Raw genomic sequence first — 27,065 nt, 5'->3', positions numbered from 1 at the left:
CAATTCAGCACAGGCTCTTTCTTTGTAAAACATTGCTCTGAGGCTGAGATGGGGGGGCCAGTGCAGGTGCAGTAATCGACCAACAAATATGCGTTCACCCAGAACATTTCAGTAATGACTCCAGGCATTGTTATTTTGGGACACATATATGGGAAATTATATAATTTCTTAGAGGCGTTCTTAAAGAGAGAATATACAGCATATTTGGTATTGAATGAAGATAAAATTATCTTGTTTAAGATTATTTATAATACAAAGAATGGCTAAGTTGAATTTAGTGCTATATTGGTTGTGGATTTGCCCAAAAGCACATTTGTGAACAATAGAAACTTATTTGGCTAAAGACACTTTTCCTCAATATGTTCTACTCCAGTTTGATCGTCAAATACGATACTGCAGAATCCGTGAGGGAAAGATACAATACATAGTCTTTTTGTCTACCTTTACTCGTTTAGTTCACTATTTTGTCAATAATGGTTCTTTTAGTTGGAATGAAATTAAAAAGGCGTATTATTCATTTGAAAAGGAGTGTAATTTATACAGTTCTATCAAAATAAAAAGGTATTCAAATGAGCTTTGAGTTCTGTCCTTTTTGAACTTGTGCCATTTCATAACTCAGTTACGTTCAGCTTTAATGATACAGTTGAAAGGTTTTCGATGCACTTTGTCTAAGTGTAGCTGAGTGGATGGTGAGGAGAGAGATGGAGCAGGGAGAGGCTTAGGTAGCATGAGGTGTAGGCCTTTTTACAAGAAAGCACGCTAATAAGGCCTTCCTAATCTGCAGTGACAGCTCGATGCGCATGCGTGCCACGCACCTACAGTGACCCAAACATCATACAAAGACAAACATCATACCCTTGATTGTTTTTTCCAATGACACAAGGGGTCCAAATTTGAAAAAAAGACAGACGTGAGAATAAAAAATAAAACAAGAAAGAAAATGGGATCTTTTCATCTGTGTGAATGCAACCCGCTTCTGCTTTCGTCTGGAGGAAGAGCGGGACGTACACTGATGCCTGGTAGATTAAGGCCTGAACGCATCTCTCTCTGTTCTACTCTGCAACAGAAGGGCCTGGCTAGCAAATCCCAGGCTTTAAAGCAGAGGAGGTTCAGGCAGCTTATGATGTAATCATGGCCCTGTCTGTCACGGCAGGGAGGGGGGGTGGTATCATTACCAGACAAAATGCAGAGACATGTGGCACTCCTCAAAAAGGGAATACAAGTTGTAAACACCAAAATGTTTAACATAAACCTCCTTGTGTGTGTGTAGGTCTCTTTTGCTGTTATGGAGAAGGTGAGCCATGGTATTTATTTTAAATACAGTTTCAAGTCAAGCCCAAGTCCACGCGAACTCCCAAATTGTAAATCGTAAGTTGCTGAACAAAATGCAAACGAAACAAATTGATAGACATACAGCCAGAAATAGATCACCGAATGAATAACGTTCATGATGTTATGGCTAATAACATTGGAACCGAATTCCAATATTTCCCATTGTAGTGGGAGTGTTAGGCTTTCCAGAGCTTTACAGTGACTACTGCAACATCAGCATTGTTTGTATGCCGCGATGGTTACGCTTGTGGATGAAAGGCGTGTTCTGACCTGAGAAAAACATTATTTTAGTTCATTTTACGGTCAGCAGGTGGTGCCGATTCTGCTTTGTGTTATACGGGCCTTGCTGCTTGACCTTTGAACCCTGTCGGTGGCCATTTTGTTTCCACTCCTAGGTAGAAAGCACATTGTGGAACTGTGTATTCAAAGCCTCCACATCCATCTTCTCTTGGAATCACTTACATCGTCTGTAAGTACAGTTTTTAATAAGATGCCTTTACTTGCGTTGTTTATATTTTGCGTGGATGACTAGGTTTAAGCCATGGTTTCTGTGTGGTATGCACTATTCATTGTTCACCATGTAACCTGTACTGTGAACGGCTTTCAGCTATAGAGTGGTCTCGTGTGACGTCACAGTTTAGCTGTCGGCCATGTTGGAGTACACACAAAGCTACTGGCATGCACGGCTGAGTCGCATAACCTATCGATCATGGTGAACTTTTGTGCTGTCTTTGGTTGTGGCAGCAGAGCTGATAGAGACAAGAAATCATTCTTTCGTTTGCCAGCGGTCATTACACATCAAGGAAATGACACGAAGGATGTCGTGTCACGCATCTCTCGAGATATAAAGGAATGGAATTTGGCGTACACTAGAGTATGTGCGGATCACTTTATAAGTGGTCAGTGATTTTATTTACAAATTCGTTTGTGAACAGTATTTAATAAAGGAAATATAAATTAAACTTGGACATGAGAAGGTTACCGAAGCTTCATCGGCCCGTGACAGCAGTCGGTACCAGAGACGTGTCGAGCGTGTACAACAGGCGAAACACAGCGATGCAGCCTCAGCATTGCTTGATATGAGTTTAACGTCGGATCATGCATATGACAGCCCACCAGCAGCAGAGGATGAGGACGAGGATAAGAATAACCAAGCCAACCAGACAGACCTCGGTGGGGCCACGATTGCAGCAATGCAAGCTGAGATGCAGCGCCTACTCTCGGAAAATCAGAATTTGAAAAAGGAACTTTCCGATGAACGATCCATGTTTGATTCAGAATTTTTCGAAAATAATGATGAAAAAGTGAGATATTATACTGGACTGCCGGACTTCTCAACCCTGCAAATTCTATACCATTTTATAGAACCACACATCCCATATTCTACTTGTGTAAGGACTGGGGGTGTTCACGAGATACGTGTAGATGTTGGCGTAGTTTACCGATGGAAGATAAGTAGGATCGGCACTGAAACGATCTGCACTCATCGTATAGGGATCCAAATTACCAATAACCTTCAATTTGGCCAGGTAGCGAACCTTTGATGCACTATCCAGTGACTCAAAGTATGGTATTTTCCCCGCACTTCCTTGTTTACGCGCCGCCATGTAGGATCTGTATGTACTCCAACATGGCGGACAGACCTCGTAACTAAGGAGATCGTGACGTCGGTGAGACCACTCTATATTGGTAGCCAGATATATCAGTTAGGCTTTATAAGGCATACTATATGATGGAAATGTATATTAATGAGGCTTAATATATTGTTTCCTTAGTGTACTTCTTTGTATCAGTTTCCTCCATTTTCATAGTGTCAACAATTTAAATTGAAATAAAACATCTTTAAATGTTTTTGCCAAAGTCATCTCCACCGGACCTCCCACGAGCCACATGGTTGAACAACTGTAGATAGAACAACACGCAAAGTATTACTCAAATTATTTCTCAGAAAAGGTCAATGTCCATCAAGGGTTTGACGTCTTTTATAGCCGGGCGGCATCAGTGCATGTTAGTGCGTGTGAACGTGCCCCACTAGCTAGCTCATGGCCGCCACAGAATCCACGAGACTAGATCTTTGGAAGATCTTTCTACGGCCTATCTCAGACTGTCCTACTCCTCTCCCCAGAGTCTGGGAGCCCATTTTGTTTCCTTGCACCCCGGAGTAGTAAGCACATTGTGGAACTGTGTAGTCATAGCCTCTACAGCCATCTTCTTTTAGAAACACTTACAGAAACTCTTCGTTAAGTAGTTTTTATTAGATGCCAATATTTGCGTGGATGTTTATATTTGGTGTGGATGGCTCGGTTAGGCCATGTTTTTTTTAGTGTTATACACTATTCGTTGCTATACCGGGAGCCAGATCAGTTCGGCTTAATGAGGCATATAATACATGATGGAAATATATTATTGAGGCTTAATGTACACATTTGTTCCTTTATAGTCTTTAGTTCATTTCAGTTTTACTTCTTTCTCATACTGTCAAAAGTAAACGGTGGTACATCATTGGATGTTTCCATCACTCTTTGACTCTTTGAAGGAGTGGTCTGTCTCGTTAAGCACAGGGACTCTTTGGCACGGTGTGCTAATAATCCAGAGAAACTGAGTGAATGGTGAGCAGTAAGTCATTTTATTGGACTTTATTTTGAAATAGTGGTGAGTTGTACCAACTATTACAGCTGCATTAAACCAAGTTGATTCTTGGCAAGCTCATTTTTATGTTGCAAGATTTTTGATATTAGCATCACACATACTGCAGCCCCCCCTGTCCAAGAATATGAACTTCCTGCGATATACAAAGTGATGCAGACCAACAGCTCCTCAGTAACATACACGTTTATGTTAAAAAAATAACATAGCAAGGGCTGCCTCTATCCATGCACTGTAAATAAATGGATCTGGTCGACAAAATGGCTGCTTCAGGAAGACAGTCCAGCAGTAAAAAAACAGCTTAATGTATATCCTGAGTCTTCACAAATCTTGGCATGTGCATGGACTACACTAAAACAGCACAGGGAAAAGCACACAACAAGATGGTAATTCAACATAATATTTCAACACAATATTTCGTAATCTAATGCGAGAGATTCCTGGGAGCTCAGATGCTGGAGGTTGAGGTGGAAACAGTGAGATTTTAGAACAGTGATTAAGGGAAACGGAAGAAGAGGGATCTCTGACAATGGCACCGAATTGTAAATGCATCCTTAAAAACAAAACAGTCAAGCACATAAGACGACAATGAAAATCCAGAACAGTGACAGTTACACACTGTGGGTGAAGCAGTGGTGGCTTTCCTCCCGGGCTTTTTGGTTCATCTTTGTATTAAGTAAAGGTTCGTTTGAAAGAAATAAATACTAAATACTCAACATCACAGAGCTAAAAAACCAAAAACCAAAAAAACCCCCAAAAAAACACGACGCTAAATGAGAGAAAAATTACACCAACGAAAAGCAATATCTTTACATAGTAAACACATTGATACCTCACTTTCACTTCCCCTGCAGATGTACATTTAAAATATATTTGACATTGTACACAGAGTGACGTGCTGGAAACCAGTAGGATAAACAGATCTCGTTCAGTGCCTCCTACTCCTTCCAGGGCCTTAATTGTCACTGTTCAAGGGTCACAACCTCCACCGCCTGTCCGTCTAACGTGACGGTGTTGTCTATGCGCGTGGAGACGGGCGCCATGGCCACATGGACGGGCCGGTTGCCGTGGGCGAGGCTGGTCACTACTGTCTGGTACATGCTGACTGGGATCTGGACCAGACCTGAGGGATAGAAGCAGAGATGTTTCAGACACAGTAATAATTCTAATAAATGATTATTACATTTAAATCTAATTTATCAGGTAGCATTTGGGGGAGCAAGAAGTTAAAAACGGAAGAATTCTTCCCTTTTTTTCCTCATATGATTTTGAATTTAATTGAATAGTTTTCGACTCTTTGTCAGATAAAACAAGAATTGACCCCTTGGGCTCAAAGAGCTTATCGGCATTTCTTAGCAATTGATGAATCATTCAAGTCATTTATCATTTGCTGGTTTGAGATTCTCAAATGTGAGAATTTGCAGCATTATGTACGGTTTGGATTAAAGCAAGCGATGTGAAAGCATCACCGTGGTGTCTGGTAAAAGGACATGCACAACTATTTGACATTTTATAGACTGAAACATTCATCGTTTAATGAAAAAAGTAAAAATAGCCCTGATGCTAACAAACACTAGACTGTGTTTGGGACGCAGCCATGTTACATGTTTCTGATAAATGGTCCGATTGAACGTTCTCGCCTCCCCTCCGCCATGCCCAGCTGTGTGTGTGTGTGTGTGTGTGTCTGTCTGTCGAGATTACTGCTGCAGTCACGTGGGCCTCTGCCCCACCCTGCAAGCTGTCACAGTCAGGCAAGAAGGTCAGTGTAGGGGATGGCTGTGGCTAATGCCCGCTCCCAACAATGTGAGTGATGACACTGGACTTGAATCACTTCAATACCTACAATATTTAAAGATTTAAAAAAGAAAAGAAGTACACAAATATATAATGCATGGTCACAATTCAACATCTTTCAAGTCTCGCAAAATTAAATCAGGCCCGTGTTGCTGGGCTAGCTTGTAATTGTTGGTCCTTTTAATGTGGGCCCTTGATCAGCCCACTCGCCAGTGATTTGTGACAGTTTTAAGTTTCGCTGATGCAGGTAATTGTGCTGGCGGTGATTATGGAGAGCTTAGGGAAGAGGGCATTGGACCCGGCACAGTGACGTACAGACGTAGCACTGAGTGGAGGGCCTCATTTGGCCACTCGAACGTTGTTACTTAGACATTAAGGGTTGTATGCGGTGTGGCCGTGTGTATGCATTAGTGTGTGTCTGCATGCCGGTGTCAGCGGCGGGTCCGCCACACAAGCCAATCAGCGCTGTCTGGGCCGCTGCACTTCAAACGGAGCGCTCCACCGTGGAGCACTTCAGTGATTAGCTAAGGTCAATACTCAGGAGCAGGACTGGCTCTGGCAGCTCCATTAGTTGTTTAAAGTGAGCTTTTGCAGCCAAATGACTCCTTATGGTTGAGGAAGTTTGGTATAATAGTGAGGAAAAAACAGGTACAAATAGGTATGCAGATACACGTGTTTAATTTAGAAAAGGCCTATATTCATGTGACATGTATGTGTGTGAATGCATTTCACCAAATAAGGGAACTTGGGGGCTGCATGCTGACAGCTGGCCCTGTGATTAGACCGTGGACTGATAACGGAGAGGATTGGACCTTCTTCGCAGCGCCCCTGAGGATCCTGTTCACGCCCCTAGGATAGTGTGTGTTTGTGTGTGTTTATCCCACTGTAAGATGGTGCTGACTAGAAGATAGAAATAAGAAAAAAAGATTGACAGCTGATTAAGTGTGTGTGTAACTAAACCCCTTTGTCTCAGGAGAACTTCCCGTTATATTTCCTAGAAATGGACTTTGACGTTTACGTTTGTTAGCATTACGAACTGTGTGGCGATGATCAATTTGTTGCATCATTGCATTCATTATAAATGACCATGATTCATAGCCTCGATCTGCTGAAAGAGATGATTGAATTGTTTCGGCACCAGCAATAATCAATATGGAAGGATGGCAATATAAATAACAACAAATAAACATAAAGACATGATAATGCATCAAACCATAGTTTCCAAAACTGAAATGAGAAAGAAGTATGCATGTAAGGAGGTTGACGATGGGGTCACACAGCTAAGGTATCATTAAAAGGAGGAGAGTATTGCTACAAGATACACACGCAACAAAACACACCATCTGTCACATCAGCACAGAGTAGATTAGAGTGTACGTAGGAGCTCAAGAGGCCGCACTGCTACTGCAGGCAAGCTTAAACTTAGTGAGACTAATTAGACATGCCATTGGCTGAGGAACACACACACACACACACGTTCAAATCAGTAAAGATGGTATGTCAAAAAAAAAAAAATCTTGCTAAAATAATTCTGTTTTCTGTTGTATTTCCAACTGCCCTAACTAGAAATAAACATCAGTATTTAGAGCTCACTAAACTATTGGGTGTATGTTATATAGGGAGAAGTTATCATCTAGTGCCATAGGCAAAAACAAAAGAGACCGTATACTGTATATGACTCTCTGTAAATTGTTATTTGTGGTGTATTTTGCGTGTTAATAACATCATTGGTGAATATGTACCTGTGGCATCTTGAACCCCTGCCAGTGCCCCGACAGCAGCTGCTGTCTCTGCCAGGACAATTTGCCCTCCGCCTTGTAGAGTGGCCTCTGCCAACGTCGCTACAGCATGGGCTGCTGCCTCACTGCAACACACACACACACACACACACACGTTACAGTGTACAAAAACACAGGAAAATTAACATTTTCTGTTATTAAACACATATGCGATGGATGTACGCTAAGCTTCCAGATAAAATCATTGGTACAAAGCAAAGTATACACACACACAAACGCACAGTCAGCTCACAAAGGCAAGGGTTATTACAGAGAGGGGTGAAGAGGTAGGAGTGTATGAGCTGTAAGAGGCTTTTCTAGTCTGGACTTATAGAGAATCTGTCACATCTCCCAAAAGGCCAGGTGCTACGGGTCTAACAAAGCAGTTTTATTGACCAAATCTACCCAGTGGAATTACCAGGAGCCTATTACCGCACCAGCGTCGTCATGAACTAATGGAACTGTTCACAGCTTGGCCGATAATCACATCTGAGATAGAACTTCAGACGCTCGGATAAGGGGAGGCGGAGCTACGAGAGTACAGACGGAGGCAGTCAGCAGTAATGGCGCACTCACACGGTTGTAAGTGGATGACACCCAAATGGATTGTTGTTCAGTGAGACAATAGCAGTAAAATAATTCTTATCGAGCCTTGAATACAGATGTTGAATTCTGATTTTTCTTGCTGTCATATTGGTTTAAATGTTGTGGTTTTCCTTCTTAGCAGTAAATATTTTGTGTTATCAAACTACAGCCTGCTGTGCACCATCGAGATTAAATGGTTGGCAATTAGAGGGCTTTACTAATTGTGTTTGCACAGGTTCTGAAAAGTGGAGGCAATGTAGGAGAGTCTTAAAGTTGCAGTGTTTCTAATAGCCAGCTGAAGCTTGACTGTATAGAAGTCTATGAGAAAATTGACCCTTCTACTGACTTGATTTATTACCTCAGTAAACATTGTAAACATGAGTTTATGGCCTCATTGACAAGTTTCAAGTCTTCGTCAATACAGGGTATGCTTTAGGGCGGGGCTACTTTGTGATTGACAGGTCACTACTACAGCTCCAGGTGTTTTCGTCTTTGAACTTCAACCCTTTCACGGTGTGTTTTCAGTTCATGCAAGTTAGGTTTTGGTTGCCTAAAAATGTCTTAGTCAGCGTTTAGTTGTATATGTTGCTTTCGTATCACTTCTGGTTGCAAAAAAGCCAAGATGTAGCTGGCCAAATTGCAGAACTCAAGGCTTCAAAATGGCAATCCATGTCCACACAGCAGAAAAGATAGTGGGAGAAAGAGGCTCTATTCTCCCTCTGGAGCTGGGAAGCAGAGACAAAATGTTCCAGAGCCTGTGGAGCAGAGAGCCCAGAGTAGCTCGGCGCGGGTAAACAGGGGAGGGGAGGGGAGGGAGGGAGGACTCAGGTGGGTGCAGGTAACGAGCCCCAATGGGACATACCCATACACATCTGAAACGATTGCCTTGGCAATACTGCAGTGAAGAACCAGCTAACATGTGAGCATCTCAGCAAGTCTGACTGATTAATCCGGCAAGTTTAAAACCTTTAGTGACAATATGAAAGATCATGAACATAAAAGATGTAGATCAGGAAGTGGCGACAGAACGCTCGAGCTCTACAGGTTTTAGTTTCAGCCAAAGACCACCGACTAATTCTGTTCATGAGCACGCTTCCAACCTGCTGTACTGTTGCGTTGTAATCAGATCCTGCAGAAACATGGCCCTCCATGGGACATGATTCAAGATCCTATGGTAGATCCCATCTGAATATAAGTGTGTGTCGCTGATTTCCCTCCAGAAAAGCATTACACCAACAACAATCCCCGTGCATCTTCTATTACTAGAGTGGCCGCAGGTAAGACATTCGTCACTGATAGTAATATGACTGAAAACAAGACTATTTCCAGAAGCTGCAGACAGCCTGTTGCTTTTAGTCGCACTACTAAGCAATCAAGCATTTAACACATGCGCTCGTGTTTTTTTTCGTAAACAAAATCATACTGAGCCATTGAGCACATGGACTAGTGAGCCCGGCCTCTATCAAAGCTACAGGCTAATTAATTAGATGCTGAACTAGGATGAGAGGCAGTTGAGTCGTCCTCCAGGGGACGCCGGTAACCTGCCCCGACAGTTGATGAGAATGGCACAACGCACTGATCCTGAATATTAAAATAACTAAATATCCTTTCCAACGTTGCCCGGAGCCATACAAAGTTAAAGCCACCTAAACAACATCAAGATGCTATTTACTTCTAACTTGAACAGCCATATTCCCCTAAAGCCTTAAAAACCAACCCTATTCACTCCTCCCACCCTCACCTGTTAAGCGCCATTGTGACTGTGGCTCCGTGATGCATTTCGTGACTGGCAGCTACAGCGGCTTCTGCCAGGGATGCTACTGCCTGCGTGGCCTCTGAGGCCTGAGTGGTTTGGATTGTCATCTCGCCGCCCTGGAGGGTGGCCCAGTTCTGCTCCACCTGCAGAGGGAAAATATATAATTTCACAAGGAAAACAAATGAGTATCTGAGGTTAGGGGAAACACATTGTGTGAAACTGACTGTTACCGTTATTGGATTGTTGGTTATCTGGCTTGTGTTTTGATGTTGTGGTGCTGAACGGACAGCTCCCGTCGAGTGTGCTTTACACCCTATCTTTGCTGCAGTCTTGTTTCTTAGGCACACGTCTTATTAGATCTATCAAGTGTATTACTACAGTATGTGTGTGGTAAATACATGTGTGTTGTAGTAATAAAAAAAGTGATTTGTGGTATGTGTATTGCACATGAGGTTGTACCTCTCCATCAGTGACGGTGGTGTAGTTGACCTGCGCAACCGTCACACCGGGCAGCTCTGAGGCATCTGCCAAGGTGGCAACTGTGTGTCCTGTGCCAACCTGAGAGAAAAGGGGGTGCAGTCAAAAAAAAAAGAAAAAAAAAAAGGGGAGGGATGAAGAATTGCTGAAAAAGATTAGGATTTGTAAAAGTGCACAAGTCCTAGAAATGTACCTGGATGAGCGAGACCGTTCCGTCGGGGTTGTTGACGGTCTGTACCACAGTTTGTTGGGGCACGAGGTGAGCGATACTCTGCGCGGTGGTCAGATGGTGATGGGTGGTGGTGGTCGTGGTTATGTGATCTTCAAAAGCATACAACAGATCCTCGCGGCCATGCTGCTTGTAGCAGTTCTTTACGATGGTCCGCAACGCCTGCGTCCAAGACACCTTTGGGAAACATAAATACAAGTTAATACGGCAAGTTATTCTACGAATTTCTTCTAAACACAAATGCCATTTGAAAAGGGGAGGGGGGGGGGGGGGGGGGGGCTACGGGAACCAGTATTTCCCTGCAAAGTATGATGTCATTACTGCAGTATTTCTCTCACCCTCTGTTTCTGCTCCTCCGTGCGGACGTCACTGCGGACGTTGGCCCAAGGGATGTCCTCTGGCCACCACACTGGCTTGCAGCTCTCCTTACCCCAGCCAGGCTTCCCTCGGCCCGTCGAGTACTTCAGCATCTCAGGGATGAACGCCCGCAGCTGGGCCTGAGGCAAGGGGGAGAGATGCGTGGAGAAAAGAGATGATACAGACACCAAACACTCCAAAGTGGAAAGCCGCAGTGTCTCTCTGAGACACGCATAAGCTCACACGCCCTTGAGCAGGCAGCAGGAGGCGCGTATTGATCGGGAACCCGCTGACGGGTGCTGAGGTGGTCAGGGCCTGCGAATAGAAACGGGCTTTCTAAAAAAGGAGAACGATGCGATCATGTTTATTAACGGACCGATCTATGGCCGTGGCTCCAGCCTGATGCGTCAGACAGACAAGCTGGCCGATATTGTGAAAAAGAAAATCAAAGTCAAACTAACATATTTTTTTTTGATTTACTTTGGTCACTCATGACGTGTGCTACATTATGGACTTGTGTAAAGACTCGAGTTAGTGTTTCATTGTTGTGCACTCAAATAGCACGTCCATTCTTCAGAGCCAGGGCTTGTTGTTTTCACTAATTGTAAAGGAGGAAATTATTACATTTTTGGAGCTACTGCCAATTATATATTTGATATGTTTTTAAACCGATTGCTTTGTCTGCCATGTTGCACGAGAGGCTTCCATCATTTTGAACTGTGCCCCATAGCAGGGAATGAGTGTGTGTGTGTGTGTGTGTGTGTGTGTGTGTGTGGGGGGGGGGGTCTTAATCTAATCTTGCTATTGATCATCCGCCAGCATACATACTTCCCGTGTGGCAGTGGACAGCATGCCTATCCACTCACCAGCACCATCACCACTTCCAGAACAAGCATGCTCTCACACTCTCCAGCAGGCTGGGGTGGGGTTTAGTGCCAGTGTCCTGGTAATATGCAAGCGTCACCGGGGGATTATATTGCACAATGAGGCACTGCAGCGTCTGCCTGCCTTGACATCACGGGCTAAATTTGGTGCCGGGGGAAATTAATCCATCCCTCCTCCCCCACCCCCTTAGACCCCCCCCCCCCCCCCCCCCCTTTTTCTTAACTCACAATCACAAACCACCTCTACACAGAGATGCGTCAAAATGGATCTGGATAGAAAATGGATGGTCAATCCTTAATCACGCCGGCTTTGGAAAAACACATCCGGTGGCTGCAGTAAAGGGGCTTCACTTCAGCCAACACTTGGCATGCTGACAGAACAACTTGGATTAACCCCAGAAAGACAAACTTAGTAGCAAAAGATGCTTGCATTTCCACCTGTGGCTCATCCATGTGTGGATGTGTGCCAGGCCAGATGGCCTAATTACAGTGGCTAGTGAGTTAAGTGGCATGTTGTGCTCACACCCACCACTCCACCCTCCCATCCTAATCCTCCAAGCAATGGTTCAATCAGCATTTAGGAAGGTCCCTGGTCCTAACAAGGCTTGGGGGTATTTATGAGCTCAGGCTAGACCCAGGATCACCTGCTACAGATGCCGGCATCACTAAACTTTACTTGGGGTTTCTTCAGCTGTGTAAAACCTACTGCAGGTGTCTGCACAGAAGACAATAAGGCCTTGCTGATAAGGATGAGGAGTGCAAAGTCTGAATTAGCTCCCTTTCATTGCAGAGTTCTCATTTTCACATTTGCCAACGTTGATCAACCTTTCCAGGGACCCGGACAACATCCCGTCGCGCCAAGCCTAGTGAGGCAACATGTTACTCGTGATAATCTCATCCTACAACCTCCAGAAAAACAAGCACAAACTAACCCCGGCCCTCTGAGGACACACCGGGCCCTGGGATTGGCTACCGTGCTCCCAGGGGGTGAGGACCGTCTCTCAGGGCCACTGTCATGCCGGCTACTCTGACGATGATCCTGAGAATGCGTCAGCAGCACTGGGATGGAAGAGTAAACAAGCCGGGTTCCCTCGGGTGAGGAGAGTACTCAAGCTGAAAATGGTGCTACGGTTGCAGTGTACGATCTACCAGGATCAGCGTACTCTGCACATCCTCCCGCTGATCACTGGTACCACAGCAAGTCTAGCAAAGAGAGGAGACGTGGAGACACTACCTATGCATCAGGCGTACTGTCCGCCTGAGTAACAATGTCGAAGTCCCACTTTACCAAGAAAATCAAATGAACCTCTTTAGAAATAATAACTGGTTAAACATGCATGAATCAAACTAAACAAGGGGCACTGATGGACATGTAAAAACAGCTGAAATGTAATCGTGATTCATATATAATCGCTGGCTAAACTCACAACAGACATAGAACACAAACTGTGACGCTGATTTCTTGCCGACTGATGCCCTCTGCTGGGACTGTCGATAAGGAACAGCTGTTTAATGGACCATATTGTGTTGGACCATAATAGATAAGCAGAGAGACTATTGAGCCTGACCTGGGTCATCTTGTCCACAGAGACAGGTATGCCATCAATGGTGAGGGGGGGCAGCTCTGAGGCCATGTCTCCACCAGGGGGGGCATGTTCAGCCAGAGCATTCTCCAGATCCTCCAATATCATGCCCTTATACTTCCTCACCTGGAGGACAGAAAAACAGTTGTGGCACAGGTTTAGTTCAGTGCTAATTGGTTTGACTTCCTTTTGGATGATCATTTAACATTTGAGTCACTTATCAAGTGAAACACAAGTAATTGCTAATAACGGCTGGCTGTAACACTCACCACATTCTCCAGAGGAGCGGCACCAAACACCTTGAACACGGGGTTGGGTTTGGAGGGCGAGATGCACAGCACGATGGCCTGTTGGCCCACTCTGGTGGTGTACTCATCCAGGGTGGCTCGCAGTTTCCTGTAAGCAAACGCCATCGTTTACCTTCTGGTCCACAGTTCAAGTACAACACCAACTCCGTCTGAGAGTAAACAATGATCTCTGGTACTGAAAGAGACTTTTTTTTTTTGTCATTTTATTTATTGGGAGGAAAAATACATGGTTGGGGTGTAAAGGACTTTTGGCCTGTTGGTGTCTTAAGCTCACCTGAGCAGACGAGTCTGCTGCCTCTTGCGGATGGAGGGGTTGGATTCAAAGATGTGAGGCCTCTTTCTTTTCTTACCAGTTGCCACGGCCGCAGCCGCTGCCATGCCTACCGGCCCTGAGAGAGAGAGAGAGAGCATTTTGATTGTTAGTGAAAGTAGAGGCCAGTAATCAGAATCAAGGATATTCTCTATATTGTCTTTAAATGCTGTTTTCCCCTTTCTGATATGAGCTTTCAACAATAGTATTGAATGTACAGCCTACAAGATTAAATTACATTTTTTTTAAAGGATGAAAGGCAGATTTAAAATAAGCACTATTTGGTCCGAGAGAGAATTGTCAAAACAGTGCACTGGCACCACCTGCTGTTCAGTCAAAAGCATCACACTGAACTCAGGTGGCTGTTTTACTGGATTAGCAGAATTGATCAGAGATGCAAGATAAAACCACCTGCTTGTCTGCCAGACATTGGTTTAGGAAGACTCCTTCAGTGTTCTTTGATGCTTCTTAATCGAATAAAACCCACTCCCACACAAATGCTCTCGCTACTGGGTCGAGTCTAGTCTCGTACCTGCGGCTGCCAGGTGTGCGGTGATCTCATCCGTGCCAGCCGAGTTGAGGATGTCCGTGTCGTCATAAGGATCATCATCTGGCGAAGACGTTGAGTCTTCCTCAGCGCTCATCATGGATGCTTCGGTAAAGGTGGCCACATGTACCTATACACAGTAATGATCCAAGTAGAATTAGTTTAAATCCACTGAGTTTACCAATCTAACTAGCTGGAATTCTTTTTTTTTTTTAAATATCACGTGAATAATGGGAAGGAGGACGCGTGTCTCTTCGTCCTTCCTGATTTCCACTGTTTAACTATTCTTCTTGTAAGTGCACCTGATGAATTTGTTGGTTGACGGCGCTGGCCTCGATGGTGGTCATGTGTTCTGTCTGGTGAACGACGTGCTCATCCATTGTTGGCCACCTGGTCTACACAGCTGGATCCACGGTACAAAGACTGAGGCGAGAAAGAGGAAAAGAAGAGATGCAGCATGAGATAAACTGTTGTTTACCCCTAAATAGTGCCTGTGTAAATGTCATCTATTCATTAACGGCACAGAACTCGTATGGGGAGTAATTCCTGTACTGATATGCATCTTAGCAGATGCATATTATTGCATACATTGTTGGGCTGGCTTGGCTGACACGTCTCTTCAGTGTCGCATGGTGGTCGGGGATAGTGGTGGATCCCATTTTTAAAAAAGGGGGACCAGAGCGTGTGCTCCAGGTATCGGGGTATCACACTGCTCAGCCTCCCCGGGAAAGTTTATTCCAGGGTGCTGGAAAGGAGGCTCTGACCAGTTGTCTAACCTCGGATTCAGGAGGCGCAATGCGGATTTCTTCGTGGCCGTGGAACAGTGGACCAACTCTTTACCCTTGCAGGTCTGTTCTAGGAGTCATTGGAGTTTGCCCATCCAGTCTACAGGTGTAGACGGCCTAGAGTCCCCTGTGGAGTCCTGAGGGGGGTACAGTCCTTGTATGACCAAAGTGAGAGCTGTGTCCGGATACTCGGCACGTTTCCAGTGCGTGTTGGCCTCCGCCAGGGTTGTCCCTCGTTTGTGATTTTCATGGACACACCGCGACCTGGCCCCAGATAAGCGGAAGCTAATGGATGGACAATGATGTAACATGTCCTCAACATCTACCATTATCTATATTGGAAGATGTGCTTATAAACATATGATGACATAACTACGTCACTCTGATCACACATAATTGGAATAAAATATAAATGAATCAGACATACTGCCTGGTACGTTAATCTGCAAATAGTTAGTGTATTCATGTAAACTCCACTGCACCATGAATGCAAATTCATGGAATTAAGACCATTAAACTTAAGCAATTTATTTACAAAACTGCAACCACTGCTGCTCTACCTCCGAGATGGCTTCCTACTGCATCACTGTAATCATGAAAAATTTTATTTTCCAATTTATTATGTGTTGAATCATAGGTTTTTACAAGAAATTGACGAACAAAATAGCATTCAACACATTAATATGTTGATTAGCACTACTTAGATACTTCAAATCATCCAAAAGGTAATTTCTGACAGTATATGTAAGTAAGAAAGTCTAAATGTAGTCAGTTTGAGACAGTGAAAGTGTCTCTTTATTCATTAGTGAAGAGCATCTGTGTGTTGTATATGGATTACGTATTTCTACAGATCTGTCCCATACTAGATTGTATTCTCATTGAGAGAGACTTCGGCATTGTTGACGTTACCCACCAATGCATAAGGAGTCTAATTGTGTCATATACAGCAGCCAGACAGTTTTATTGGCATGAAATATCTCCTGTAACGACTCCATAGACTGTATCTGCTGGTTGAATCAATGGAATGATGCACGAATCGGCGCACGACTCGACAATAACATTGCTGTTTAACCATACCCATGGCCTACAAACAGGCAAATTCCCCTATCATCTAGGAAAACACGTTATGCAAAAAAACATGTATTACATCAGAAACGTTCCTGCTCGTACAGTGCAGCGATGTTAGCACACTCGCTTGACAACGACTACCAAACAGAGCTAAGCTAGCACTGTCCTACATTTGGCTAATACGCTAGCTAGCTAACCATTTGGCGGTGTAGCTTCGATCATCTGAATGGACATTAGCTGTGATCGTGAGCAGCAACAATGTCCCGATGTTCGGACACTGAACAAAAACGAATTCAGTGTGCAATGGAGGGCAATGGTTAAAGCTCGGGTAGCACAGCGGCTAGGTTAGCATGAAACCCGCGCAATATGAAACAAAACAGAGCGGTTACAACAGGCCCAGCGGCCTGCACGTCTTCCACAGATATTCTACTCTTTATGAGCTTGTTGTCGATACGCGCCTAGAACAAGATTCCTCACAAAAGCCAGAAATGCATCAAAAACCGTGTTCCGGTCAACATCACAACAATCTGCATCTTTCACCCCCAACGCTGCCGGGTTCGGTGATGCGGCTGCGCCGGGGCTGAAATAGATGGAGATTGCGCGGTAGGGCACTAACCTCAGAGCGGCTGCGCTACTTCGGGCCTGCGCCGTACAGTGGGGATGGAAGGAAGCTCTAATGGACGACAGAAGGGAGCCAGCAGCGAACACAGCGAGCAGACCGCACACTACACTGATCTGCACTAGTGATGCCTTCAGGTGCTCGTCCCGAGCTTCTCTCTCATACAGTCACGATGCGTACACTCGTGCGTGCATTTTGAAGCCCCTTTAGCCAAAATACTGGCGAAAAACACGATGCCAATCGGGTTGTGTATTCCTTTAGTTTCACCAGAAAGACACGTTGTGCTGATAGAAGGACTACATTTGTTGACGTTGCAGAATAGTCAGAAAACATGAATTCGAATTATAAACGGTGTTTTAATTACATCATTTTCACACCAATACTGTACTTGCACATATTAACAAATAAAAATAAATATTGGAAGTATTTGTTGTTGCCAAGCCTGTGCAATATTAATGAAGTAAAGGGCAAACAAATTATTGAAATAGAAACGCAACATGGAAAATGTGAAGCACAAATGAAGCAAGGCAAGTCTTTTTGTATTATAGCCTTCATTTCATGCACACGAATGGTTTTAGCGTGTTTACATATTGCATTGAACCATTAAAAGGGGCATCATGCGTTTCCTTATTCCGATCACAGTGATTGTGCCTTCATATTAAATCCAGATGGGCCATTAATTGCACCATTTATTGTGAATTATATTTCCGATAGTTATTGAACGCCACATAAAGCCTGGTAAACCACGCCCCTTTCCAATGACACACTTTGAACTCAACTGAAGTGTGTCACAGACCACCATTGCTGTAAAGTTATCCGCATCTTGGGCTGCAATCACAAAACAAAAACAGTTGAGGTCAGTTATGTAGCGTTGGTGTTGACAAAGGTTAATGTTTTAATTTGGGAAAACGTCGCTGCTGAGAGAGTAAATAACGCTGGATCAAAACAAACTTTCCAATTACTCCAATTAGCAACACCTGTGTCATTCATGCATTCTGTATCACTTTCTACCTGAAGCTGTTTATTCCCCCAAGAGGTTAGTAGCATTTCGAGTAACATAGACTAGGACACACGTATTAAAATGATTAAATCTGTACAAAATGTTTACTATGTGTCTAATGGGACCTACCAGCTGACGTAACGTTATACTCAGGTGCATAACTAGGTAAAGGTAGCTAATCCACTAGTCCTGCAATAAATCCTACTGTCATGAAGGTTATAATGTTAGGTATTTGTTAAAACTGTTTTTGGGAAAACTGCGATCATTTTGGAGGCTGCAGTTTGTGCTGCTTTGTGAAAATAGTTTTTATTATTTAGCCTACCCCTCATTGATATAAATGTGGTTGACAAAAATCATAGAAATACCTGTTAGTATAACGCAATGCAATTCAACAGAAGCACAAACTTCAGCCTCCAAAAATGATCATAAAAGTTGAATCAACACCTTTCAAACAGTTGTAACCAGAACGCAGCATTAATGGCAGCACTGTTGCATGAGGCTGGATTAGTTTTAGCTGGCTGCACCTAGTAAACTGGCCCCTGAGTGTCTATGATATTTAGGTCTATCTTACAGAAACTCACATGAAAGTGTTTTAAAGTGGCCTCACATTTTATCTTCTCTTATAGCTTCACATACTCGAGAGCCAATCAGTTACTACATGTGGCAGTGTTCATGAGGGACTGAACTTAGCCCCGACATGGGCCATTTCTGCCTGTCTTTGTTGCAAAACTGAAGTTTATTGGACTGCCCTGATGATATAACGTTAAACCATACTCACTTTGTACTCCAAATAGACAACTTCAGTGATGCCACAAGGTGACAGATCCGTGGGGAGAGCAGACTGAACAGATAGAACGGTAAGTTTCTGACAATTTCGTGTCTTTCCTTTGTACTGTATTCCTGCTAAACTTCACCAGTCCTATTGTCAATGCTCCAATGACACATCACAGACCAGCATCCACAACTTGCGTCACACCTCAAGGGGGCAGCATTGCATTACAAATCACACTTTGAACTCGGCCTCTCAACTTTGTTGGAACAGGAGCTGGCAGTGAGGCGTCATTGACATTGAGGCTCTCCGCAGGTGCCCTGGCGTGCGTTCGAGATGATGGATGTTTTACATTAGCGTGTGGTGACAGCAGCTTATGTTTGTGCATCACTGAACGTCAGTTCAGTGTCGCATTCAAAAAAAATCTGGCAGGAGAGACGCAGAGTGTTACTCCACACTTACAGCTTCCGTACTGTGCAACTGACCGTCACACTACATTGTCTCTCTGTAATGCCTCTGTCTTTGCTTTCAACATCTGCAGACAGGATGCCACATAATTGGTGTGTCACTCTCTCCTGATGCTCCATGATTGACAAGCTATGGTCAGAAACAGATGGGTTTACTTTACACTGTTGCGTACAGAACCCTGTGTTCACGATGCATTTGTTGAGTTTGCCAAAAATCCAGCGTTGGAATGTTTGGTTAGTCCTGCCTTTCCGATTTTCTAGACCATTGTGGTCGGTAGATCATCTTAGAAAGGTTGTAGCTACTTAGAGGGTACTGATTTTGCATTCATTCAATTTGTTTCTCCAGGGCACTGCAGTGCGAAACTGTTTCCGTCAGGCATCGCGTGACGTAGATGGAGTGTGTTAATGAACCGATGTCCTGTTCTTTGGTCCTATTCTGCTTTCTCCACCGTGGGCTGTGGTTGGGTATAGATAAGGCTCACAGCCTGCGGGTCTGGAATCAATAATGGATGTAATTGGTGAGGTGGAAGTGAGGATAATTGAAGGTAATTGTGTGGACCGTCACAAGACTAGGAGAGAGGTCAAGACGAGTAGTAGTAGACGAAGAGAAGACGAAGGTGGTGGGCATGGGGAAAGAAAATGCTCCTGTAGTCTTTACCGAATATACAGTATACATCGGCGTGGTACTAACCTCTCTCTATCTTGCTGCAACTAGACATTATTTAGGTAGAAATATAACCTAAATCGCAGAACAAAGTATTCATCTTTCCTTCAACCACATGAATTTAGTTTCTCATGTAAAGTTCTTGTGTTGCACTTCTTAACCCCCAGGAAGCAACCAGTTGGCAATGATTGAGTTCTCAAATATGAATTAACCTTTCCTTCTCTCTGCCTTTCCCATTAGTACAAAGCAGAATAGACCAGCTTGGTTGGTAAACATGAGCATGTTGTGCACATTTTACAGATGTTTCATTACCTGCTTTCAAAGTTCAAACTTAAGTTATTTGGAGCTGCAGGTGTTGTCTTGCGCTACATTAGTTAGAAAACGTCTTCTTCGTCTTCAGACCTGTATGAAGTATCTTGGTTTCCCAGTTAAACTTCAGTCCAATAAAACTCCTAAATATTTCACTTTTAAACTTTTTTTTTTGCATGCTAGGAAAATAATGTTGCCGTTGCATCTTTGCATGTGGGTTTCTCTTCTCATGAGCACAGCCATGTTATTGTGCTGCTGGCCGCCAAGGAGTTACATTGTTGCAGTTGCTAGATACCTTTTCTTGCTTAAGGGCCCCTCAACAGTGGTACATATGGGAGGGAGCGCATGGTTTAATGCATTCACGTCTTTGTCCAAATCATTTCAGCCAGACAAGATAGAAACTGGCAACTGTTTAATTATCGAGCCACTATGGTGCAGGAGTTACCAGCAACTGGCAGTCTCAGTGTTCCTTTGGTTATGTGTACCTGTCTTGGATCAATTCAGTGAGCAAACAACACAAGCAATACTGATACTCTAAATGTCCTTGATTATGAAGTATATTCCTTTCCCCAAGGTTGCTGGACGTTCCAGGGGTTCTTACGTTGGGCACAACGGGTGAAATATTCTGCACTAACAGCAGGGGGCACTGCAGTACCATACATTGAACCAAAACTGAACCGCTGTAGAAACTTTATAGCTGCTCTGCAGAGTCATGCCCACTGAATGATATGACACATTCATTCATATTTCAACATTCACAGATTACTTCCATTTAATATCTTGCGGCAAAGCGAATCCCAGATCCTCAGCTGTGTTATCTTTTTGTGGATTAGAATGTAAGGGTGCACTTTTCAGTTGAATTTACGTTCACTTGCAGAAAGTCAATTTTGTGTAAGCAATGAATAAATGAACGGATGCATAGTGGAACCTTGAAAGTACAAAAAAAAAACCCTTGTCGTACTGTACACTATATGAGAGTAACAACATTGCAGCATCAGCACAGCTTTCTCAAATTTGACCCGACTAAAGGGCTGAGGGCTAGAATTCTACGTCCCAATGAAAGTGTTCCTTATCTACCTCAAGTACTTTCCTTTGCATTAAGTATTCATGTCATTTCTCGTGATTTTGGCATATGGGCCAGTATATAGTCACTGATAATATCAGCAAATTTATTGCGCAGTCTGGATGTTTTTTTTATGAAAAATAAAAACAACATAAAAGTTTCTTAGCGAACACAAGGACTTCACTCGGGTGAATGGGAGCAGTGGTTGGATTGACAAACTAAAGCGTGAGACATTTTGGGTGGGTTAGGGGTAATTGCATTGGTGCAACATCAATCACCTGCTTTGATGTCGCAGCCAAGTGTTTCCAGGTGATCACACAACTTCACAGCTCTGCTGTCATTGGCTGGCTCGGAAGTAGCCGTTCCAGCATTTCTTGTAGATCCCACTCCCTGGAGGACTCGCTGAAGGATGTTGTCAGTGATGAATGCTTCCTGCGATTTAACCAGATATTAGATTGAACCCTTCTGTTGCCTCTCTGTAACTTGCCATTCAGCTGGAAGGGAATGTGAATAGATGGAGAACATTTAAAGTATCTCACACACATGGAAGTCAGTGAAGCACTTATCATTAATTCCATATTTTGGCTCTAGATTTCTGTGTTTACCGACTGCAAGACTCGTGTCTCACAGCAACCACCTGCTCTTCCACTCTCCTCCTCGCTCCCTTTATCTTTTCTTTAAAGGATGTCCTTTAACGATCAGCACTATTTTTATTTTATTTTATCATACAATGGTTCAAAACAGAGTGAGTGCAATGATTTGAAAGAGAGGGAGTTTGCCACTGTATATGAGTTTGGAAGGAAGGAGGAAGAGTAGTGTTTTCATTCCAGATGATCAAGGCTTTGCTTTTATTCTCCGAGCACAGCCTGTTGTCAATAGAAACAGGAGTGTAGAGAGGACGGTAATAAAGGGCAAGAAAAATGGGTTGAAGGGAAAAACAAGTAGAAATTGTAAAGGGAAGTCTGAGCGAAACAACTGTCGGTGAGCTGTCTCTCTATCAAGTGTCTGTCTCTTTCCTCCTTCACGATGTGTTCCCATGCCTAATTGGAAATGCAGTGTAGGTAATTAACTCGTTTATAGACTCATTATTACAGTATTCAGCATTAGCACAAGGTGTTGTGACGAGGAGAACGGAAGAAAAATAAACGCACGAAAGGACAATTGAGAATTATGCAGGATGAAATGTTATTGTCATAAATGTGCATACTTTGATGTGAAAAGATATTTCGCAGGTGTACTCTGATGTCTCTTCACACATGCTGATTGTTGTGACCAAGATAATTGGGTCCCTGTCGGCTTGTGTTGTGCCATGAATGCTTGTTTAACACCTGCCAAACGGGAGTATAGCCTCGTGAAGCCAGGCTGCTGTACATCTTTGCAAACTCCGTTTTTTTTTTTACTGCTAAATTGAACATCATGAGCTAAGCAGAAATTGCGAGCGAGTGTGTTGCTAGGCCGAGGCTAGCAAGACACGTGGTGACAGTACTCGCTCTTTAGAATTCAACTGCAAGAAGAACGTTTATCTTCACTCCTCAATCTCTGCGGTGCTGAGTTGCGGGAGTGACATGGTCAGATTATGATGATGTTTTACAATAATTGTTATTATCTTTGTTATCCCAGCACGTGTGCTGGTTGAACTCCGTCAAGCCGGATACTCTTGTGGTTGGCCAATCAAAAGGAGGACAGGAACAACCTGCTTCCAGCTGAAACCGGTTGAGTATTCATATTGTAGGTAGTTGCGTTGCCTGACATCGCGTCTGCATATTCACGAGTCTCCTGAGCTTCAGCAGCACGTTTCCGACCCAACCAGTAACATCTTTCACGCGCTCCAGGAGTCTGGTAAGCCTAGTTAAAATTCCATTTACGCAATAAATACCCAGCATGAAATTCTGTTAGTTAGAAACTGTGCACTAACACCGTGACCTTAATTCTTGTCAAGCTGTAACACAAAACATTGTAATAGATTCACCTGTTTTAACACATGGTTAACTGCTTGAAAGAAGTGCATATTTTGATGCCAGTGAGTCACTCCGTCATACTTAATGGAAAAAAATGTTTTCTCTCTTTGATTTAATGAGCCTCATTAAGTTTTAAATTTAGCACTTTACTCCATACCTACTTGAAGGATCAACTTTTTGCCATCAAAGCAACCTTTCTTGTGTTTATCTCACAAACTATTGGTCTCCACAGTCAAATCTGCTTCCCCAGCACAACCAATGGCATTGTCTCAGCCAAGATTCTCTGACGCTGATCCATTTAAAGCTGGAGTAAAAGAGCTGACGGGTGGCGAAAAGTAACTCTGTTTTTAAAGGCCAGTCACTTTTACGGTGTGTGTATATGTGTGTGTGTGTGTGTGCTTGTTCTGTCTTTTCTCTAATTGACCAGCTGTGGCTACGTGTTCTGCCTCCGTAAAACCCCCATTGATTCCATGGCCGTTTCACAACAGGCCTTATTGCTGTGCTTGTGTTCTCCGTTGGAGCCGTCCGTAACGCCTCTGAAGGGGAGAGAGGGAAAAGGTAGGTCCCGTGATTGTAGAGCGAGGGAGGAGAGAAAAATTCAGTTAGTGAGGCAAGCAAGCAGAGGAGAGAGATGGATGGAGAGGCGAAATAATGCGGTCACGAGGGGCGTGTTTTGTCTTTTTAGGAATCCCAGTCCCTTATGAAAACTACAGATAGATTTGATAGTATTGACCAAATCCTGCTTCTGGAACCAGACTTGATACAATGTGCAACAATCAATACATTCATACCAGCACAAATGAATTGCTAAAGATTTCCAATGATAAAATCAGCATGCAGAAAAATGACCACAGTTTGCATTAATTAAAATGTAAATGTACCCACATTTCTTAAATGTCAAATTTAGTGACGGTAATATAGGCTTAGTGGAGCACATTAATGTGTCATCTAAAATATCTAATTGCATAGCTACCTGTGTGTCAAGTAGTCTGAATATAACCGCATATAACCTCATGGTCTGGGTTTGAATCTGGCCAACAACCTTTTGTCACCCCACTCGCTCTCAACTTCTTTGTGTCTTTGTAACAGGAAAAGTCTTTAAAGACAAATTTGCTTTAGATGTGGGCCGAGGTCACAGAATGTGGTACTTTCAGACTTGGCTGACTTAGAATGCTAGCTTAAGCACATTTTCAAGGAGAGAAACTTGGGAAAGTCTTGGTTAACAGAATTCTGTTTTATTGTCGATGCAAAGATGGAACCCTGCCAAACATCCCACACCTCTGAGTTCCTCTTGCCTTCTAATACGATACGAACTTTGACCCTTTTTTCCTCCAGGGCTCTTCTTTGGGGTTGTGGGCCAGGGTCAAGGCCATTAAGCCTGGCTTAATCAGCTGCTGAGCCCCCCCCCCCCCCCCCCCCCTCTGGCACAGGTCCATGGGAGGCCTGAAGGTCCAGAGTCAGCAAAGTCAGAGTTTGGTCCCGTCAGCAACCTTCAGAGATGGTTTGCAGTGCGTCTCTGTAGCATATTTCATCACGATACTTCCTGATACGTGCTGTGTCCTATTGATAGCCATTAATAGTTGTCTTTGGTATATTTGTGTTCATCTTTTTTCTTTTCTTATTTGAAAAATTGCATATTTACCTGGGGAGGTGAAGTCCCGCCCCTTCTGGTGGACCACCATGGGACTGTATTTTAGAAAGAATATGTATGGTAGAGACAAATATGCGTGTGTGAGAACGTGTCTCATTAGCCTGTGTAGCCTAACAACAACATCTTAAAAATGACTGGTGTCAGAGTGTGTGTTTCTCAGCCTCTTGTTTGTAGACGTGCTTGATTACACACTTACACTTACATCTGTATAAATTGTCTACCGTTTGTATCGCTTCCTGCATTTATAGAGCTATAAATTCCACTTATACATATACATTGCGTGGCTTGATACCTCACCCATTCTCCTTTTCCTTTAGATTCATGCTTTATGGCTTCACAAATGTCATTACCCTGTAAATGTTACTGTCACATGTGTCCTGAAAGCAGGTGATCAAAATTAGCAATGCAGATGACAAAACATTCAACACGTTAAGCACTGGAGTTTGTGCTACAGTGTCTTACTCTTGTGAGTCAATGCAGTTTTAATGTGGACTTATTTTCAACTGAATAATTTAGTGCACGGTCAGCAGCAGGGGTTATCCAGAATCTATCTGATGGGAAGAAAGAGCACAGGAGGTATATCCAACGCAGGAAGTTTGAATGGACAGGAAAATGCATATTGTAGCACTATGTGTACTATGGGTTGAGTCTATAGAGTGATTTTTTTTTTAATCCTATGTAGCAAGAGCTGTGGCAGTATACGATAGCATCAACGTCAGAAGTTCTTTTGGTTGTTTATTTTTGTCCAAGTTAATCAGTTCTAAATAGTTATTTTAGCTGTATCTTGAACTTTATTGCCCTATTGTTAAACTTTGTTACAGCATAATGGCAGTGCGGTCCGTTGGAGTTTTAGGAGATTCTGGGATAAAAAAAACCATGCTCAAATACTTAGTGCCACAACTCATTCATCTGGCTTGTGTCTTCTGCTGGAAGCCGTTGCACAGGAAGCTTTGGCCCTTTAAAGGGATGAAGGGAGAGTAACACAGCAAAACATCATTCAATATATTCCTGTAATTAAGGACTACATCAGAGCGATGGGATAGGAGGGGCGACAATGTTTCCCTGAAGTTAACTGAATCATACTGTGATTATTAGGTAACAATATAGAGGCATCTTGTGTTACTTTGTGTCCAAATCTCACAAGATATATGGAGGGGACTTAAACGTAACTGTTTAAGAGCTCACACAGTTATTGCAACAATGCACCGAATACAAAACTAATGTCTGCATCGTGTATTTTTACGGTACAGATAGTGTGGGCCAGTTTTGGGACTACAGATGAAAAATAGCCTTTTGGCTCACTCTGGCACATTTGCAGAAATGTTTTTATTAATGTGCACTGTCCCGTTCAAATAAACCAATAAATAAAATAAATACACAGACAGGACTGTGTTCATTTGTTCTATTGTATTAGAGCGTTATGTAAATATGTACATTGACAGTCTCTGGAGGGAGAGTGCGCTGATGGGGCTGAATAGAGAGAATGCAATTTAAGAGCCAGCTATGAATGCCCAGTAACATATGTCAGCTTGTCACACACACACACACACACAAGTGGACATCAACATCATCATGCATGCGAGCGAGTAGACCCATCTGTGCCAGGGGTAGACCCGGGCATCCGGGGGGGGCTCCGTCTCTTTCATTTGCCATGGCCGGGTGCTGAGTATGAACGCAAGGTTTGTGAATGGCCTGTTGTTAGTGAGGCCTCATTCGGCGCAAGCAGACACCCAGGGCTGCCGCTCAGTGACGTGCCCTCAGCCATCGTGAATAACAAAAGGCAGTGTGGGATCATTAGGCCCCCGGACGCCAGAGGGGTCCGCCACTTTAATCACGTTTTCGTCATGAATGCAGCTGCTGTGAATCACTGCTTATTCATAATGTCTCCTAAATGCAGTTGTAATGGTGTATTAATGTTGCTACTGCACTGCCAGAGGTGGCGTGTGTCTGTGTGTATGTAATTGAGATGGTGTCAGTTTGTATTACTCATGGACAGTGGCCCCTGTGTTGGTTGGATACTGTGGCAATGTTATGACAAGGCCTAAGGTCATGTAAGATTGATCATCACTGTGGGATTTCCTCATTCTGCCCTCATGAGTATGAGACATGAAAATTCATTTCAAACA

The 27,065-nt window shown here is 43.5% G+C and overlaps 1 protein-coding gene across 2 annotated transcripts; it reads right to left on the bottom strand.

Annotated features, from left to right (window-relative positions):
• Positions 1-3,837: 3,837 nt before the first annotated feature.
• nrf1 (nuclear respiratory factor 1) lies at positions 3,838-17,173 on the bottom strand. 2 transcript variants are annotated; one of them, XM_079294197.1, is made up of 12 exons: positions 17,056-17,173; positions 14,889-15,009; positions 14,572-14,716; positions 14,004-14,118; positions 13,691-13,817; positions 13,407-13,547; positions 10,936-11,094; positions 10,562-10,774; positions 10,351-10,449; positions 9,877-10,034; positions 7,515-7,636; positions 3,838-5,101 (listed from the first exon to the last, which is right to left on the bottom strand). In XM_079294197.1, exons 2-12 carry the CDS (start codon positions 14,964-14,966, stop codon positions 4,941-4,943), a joined length of 1,518 nt encoding a protein of 505 aa, XP_079150323.1. In that variant the 5' UTR covers positions 14,967-15,009; positions 17,056-17,173; the 3' UTR covers positions 3,838-4,940. The 2 variants fall into 2 exon arrangements, with proteins under 2 accessions (XP_079150323.1, XP_079150324.1); XM_079294198.1 differs by lacking the exon at positions 17,056-17,173 and adding an exon at positions 15,175-15,192.
• Positions 17,174-27,065: the final 9,892 nt, after the last annotated feature.

Source organism: Melanostigma gelatinosum, assembly GCF_949748355.1.
Source record: "Melanostigma gelatinosum genome assembly, chromosome: 22".
NCBI classification, from domain to species: domain Eukaryota; kingdom Metazoa; phylum Chordata; class Actinopteri; order Perciformes; family Zoarcidae; genus Melanostigma; species Melanostigma gelatinosum.
The sequence above is the reverse complement of the archived record's forward strand: the minus strand, read 5'-3'. Positions and strand labels throughout refer to the sequence as shown.

Coding starts and splice junctions, on each gene's coding strand:
- nrf1 (XM_079294197.1), bottom strand. CDS start 14,966: ATGGATGAGCACGTCGTTCACCAGACAGAACACATGACCACCATCGAG. Junction 14,119..14,571: donor CGCACACCTGGCAGCCGCAG/GTACGAGACTAG, acceptor TCTCTCTCTCAG/GGCCGGTAGGCATGGCAGCG. Junction 13,548..13,690: donor CCGCTCCTCTGGAGAATGTG/GTGAGTGTTACA, acceptor TCTGTCCTCCAG/GTGAGGAAGTATAAGGGCAT.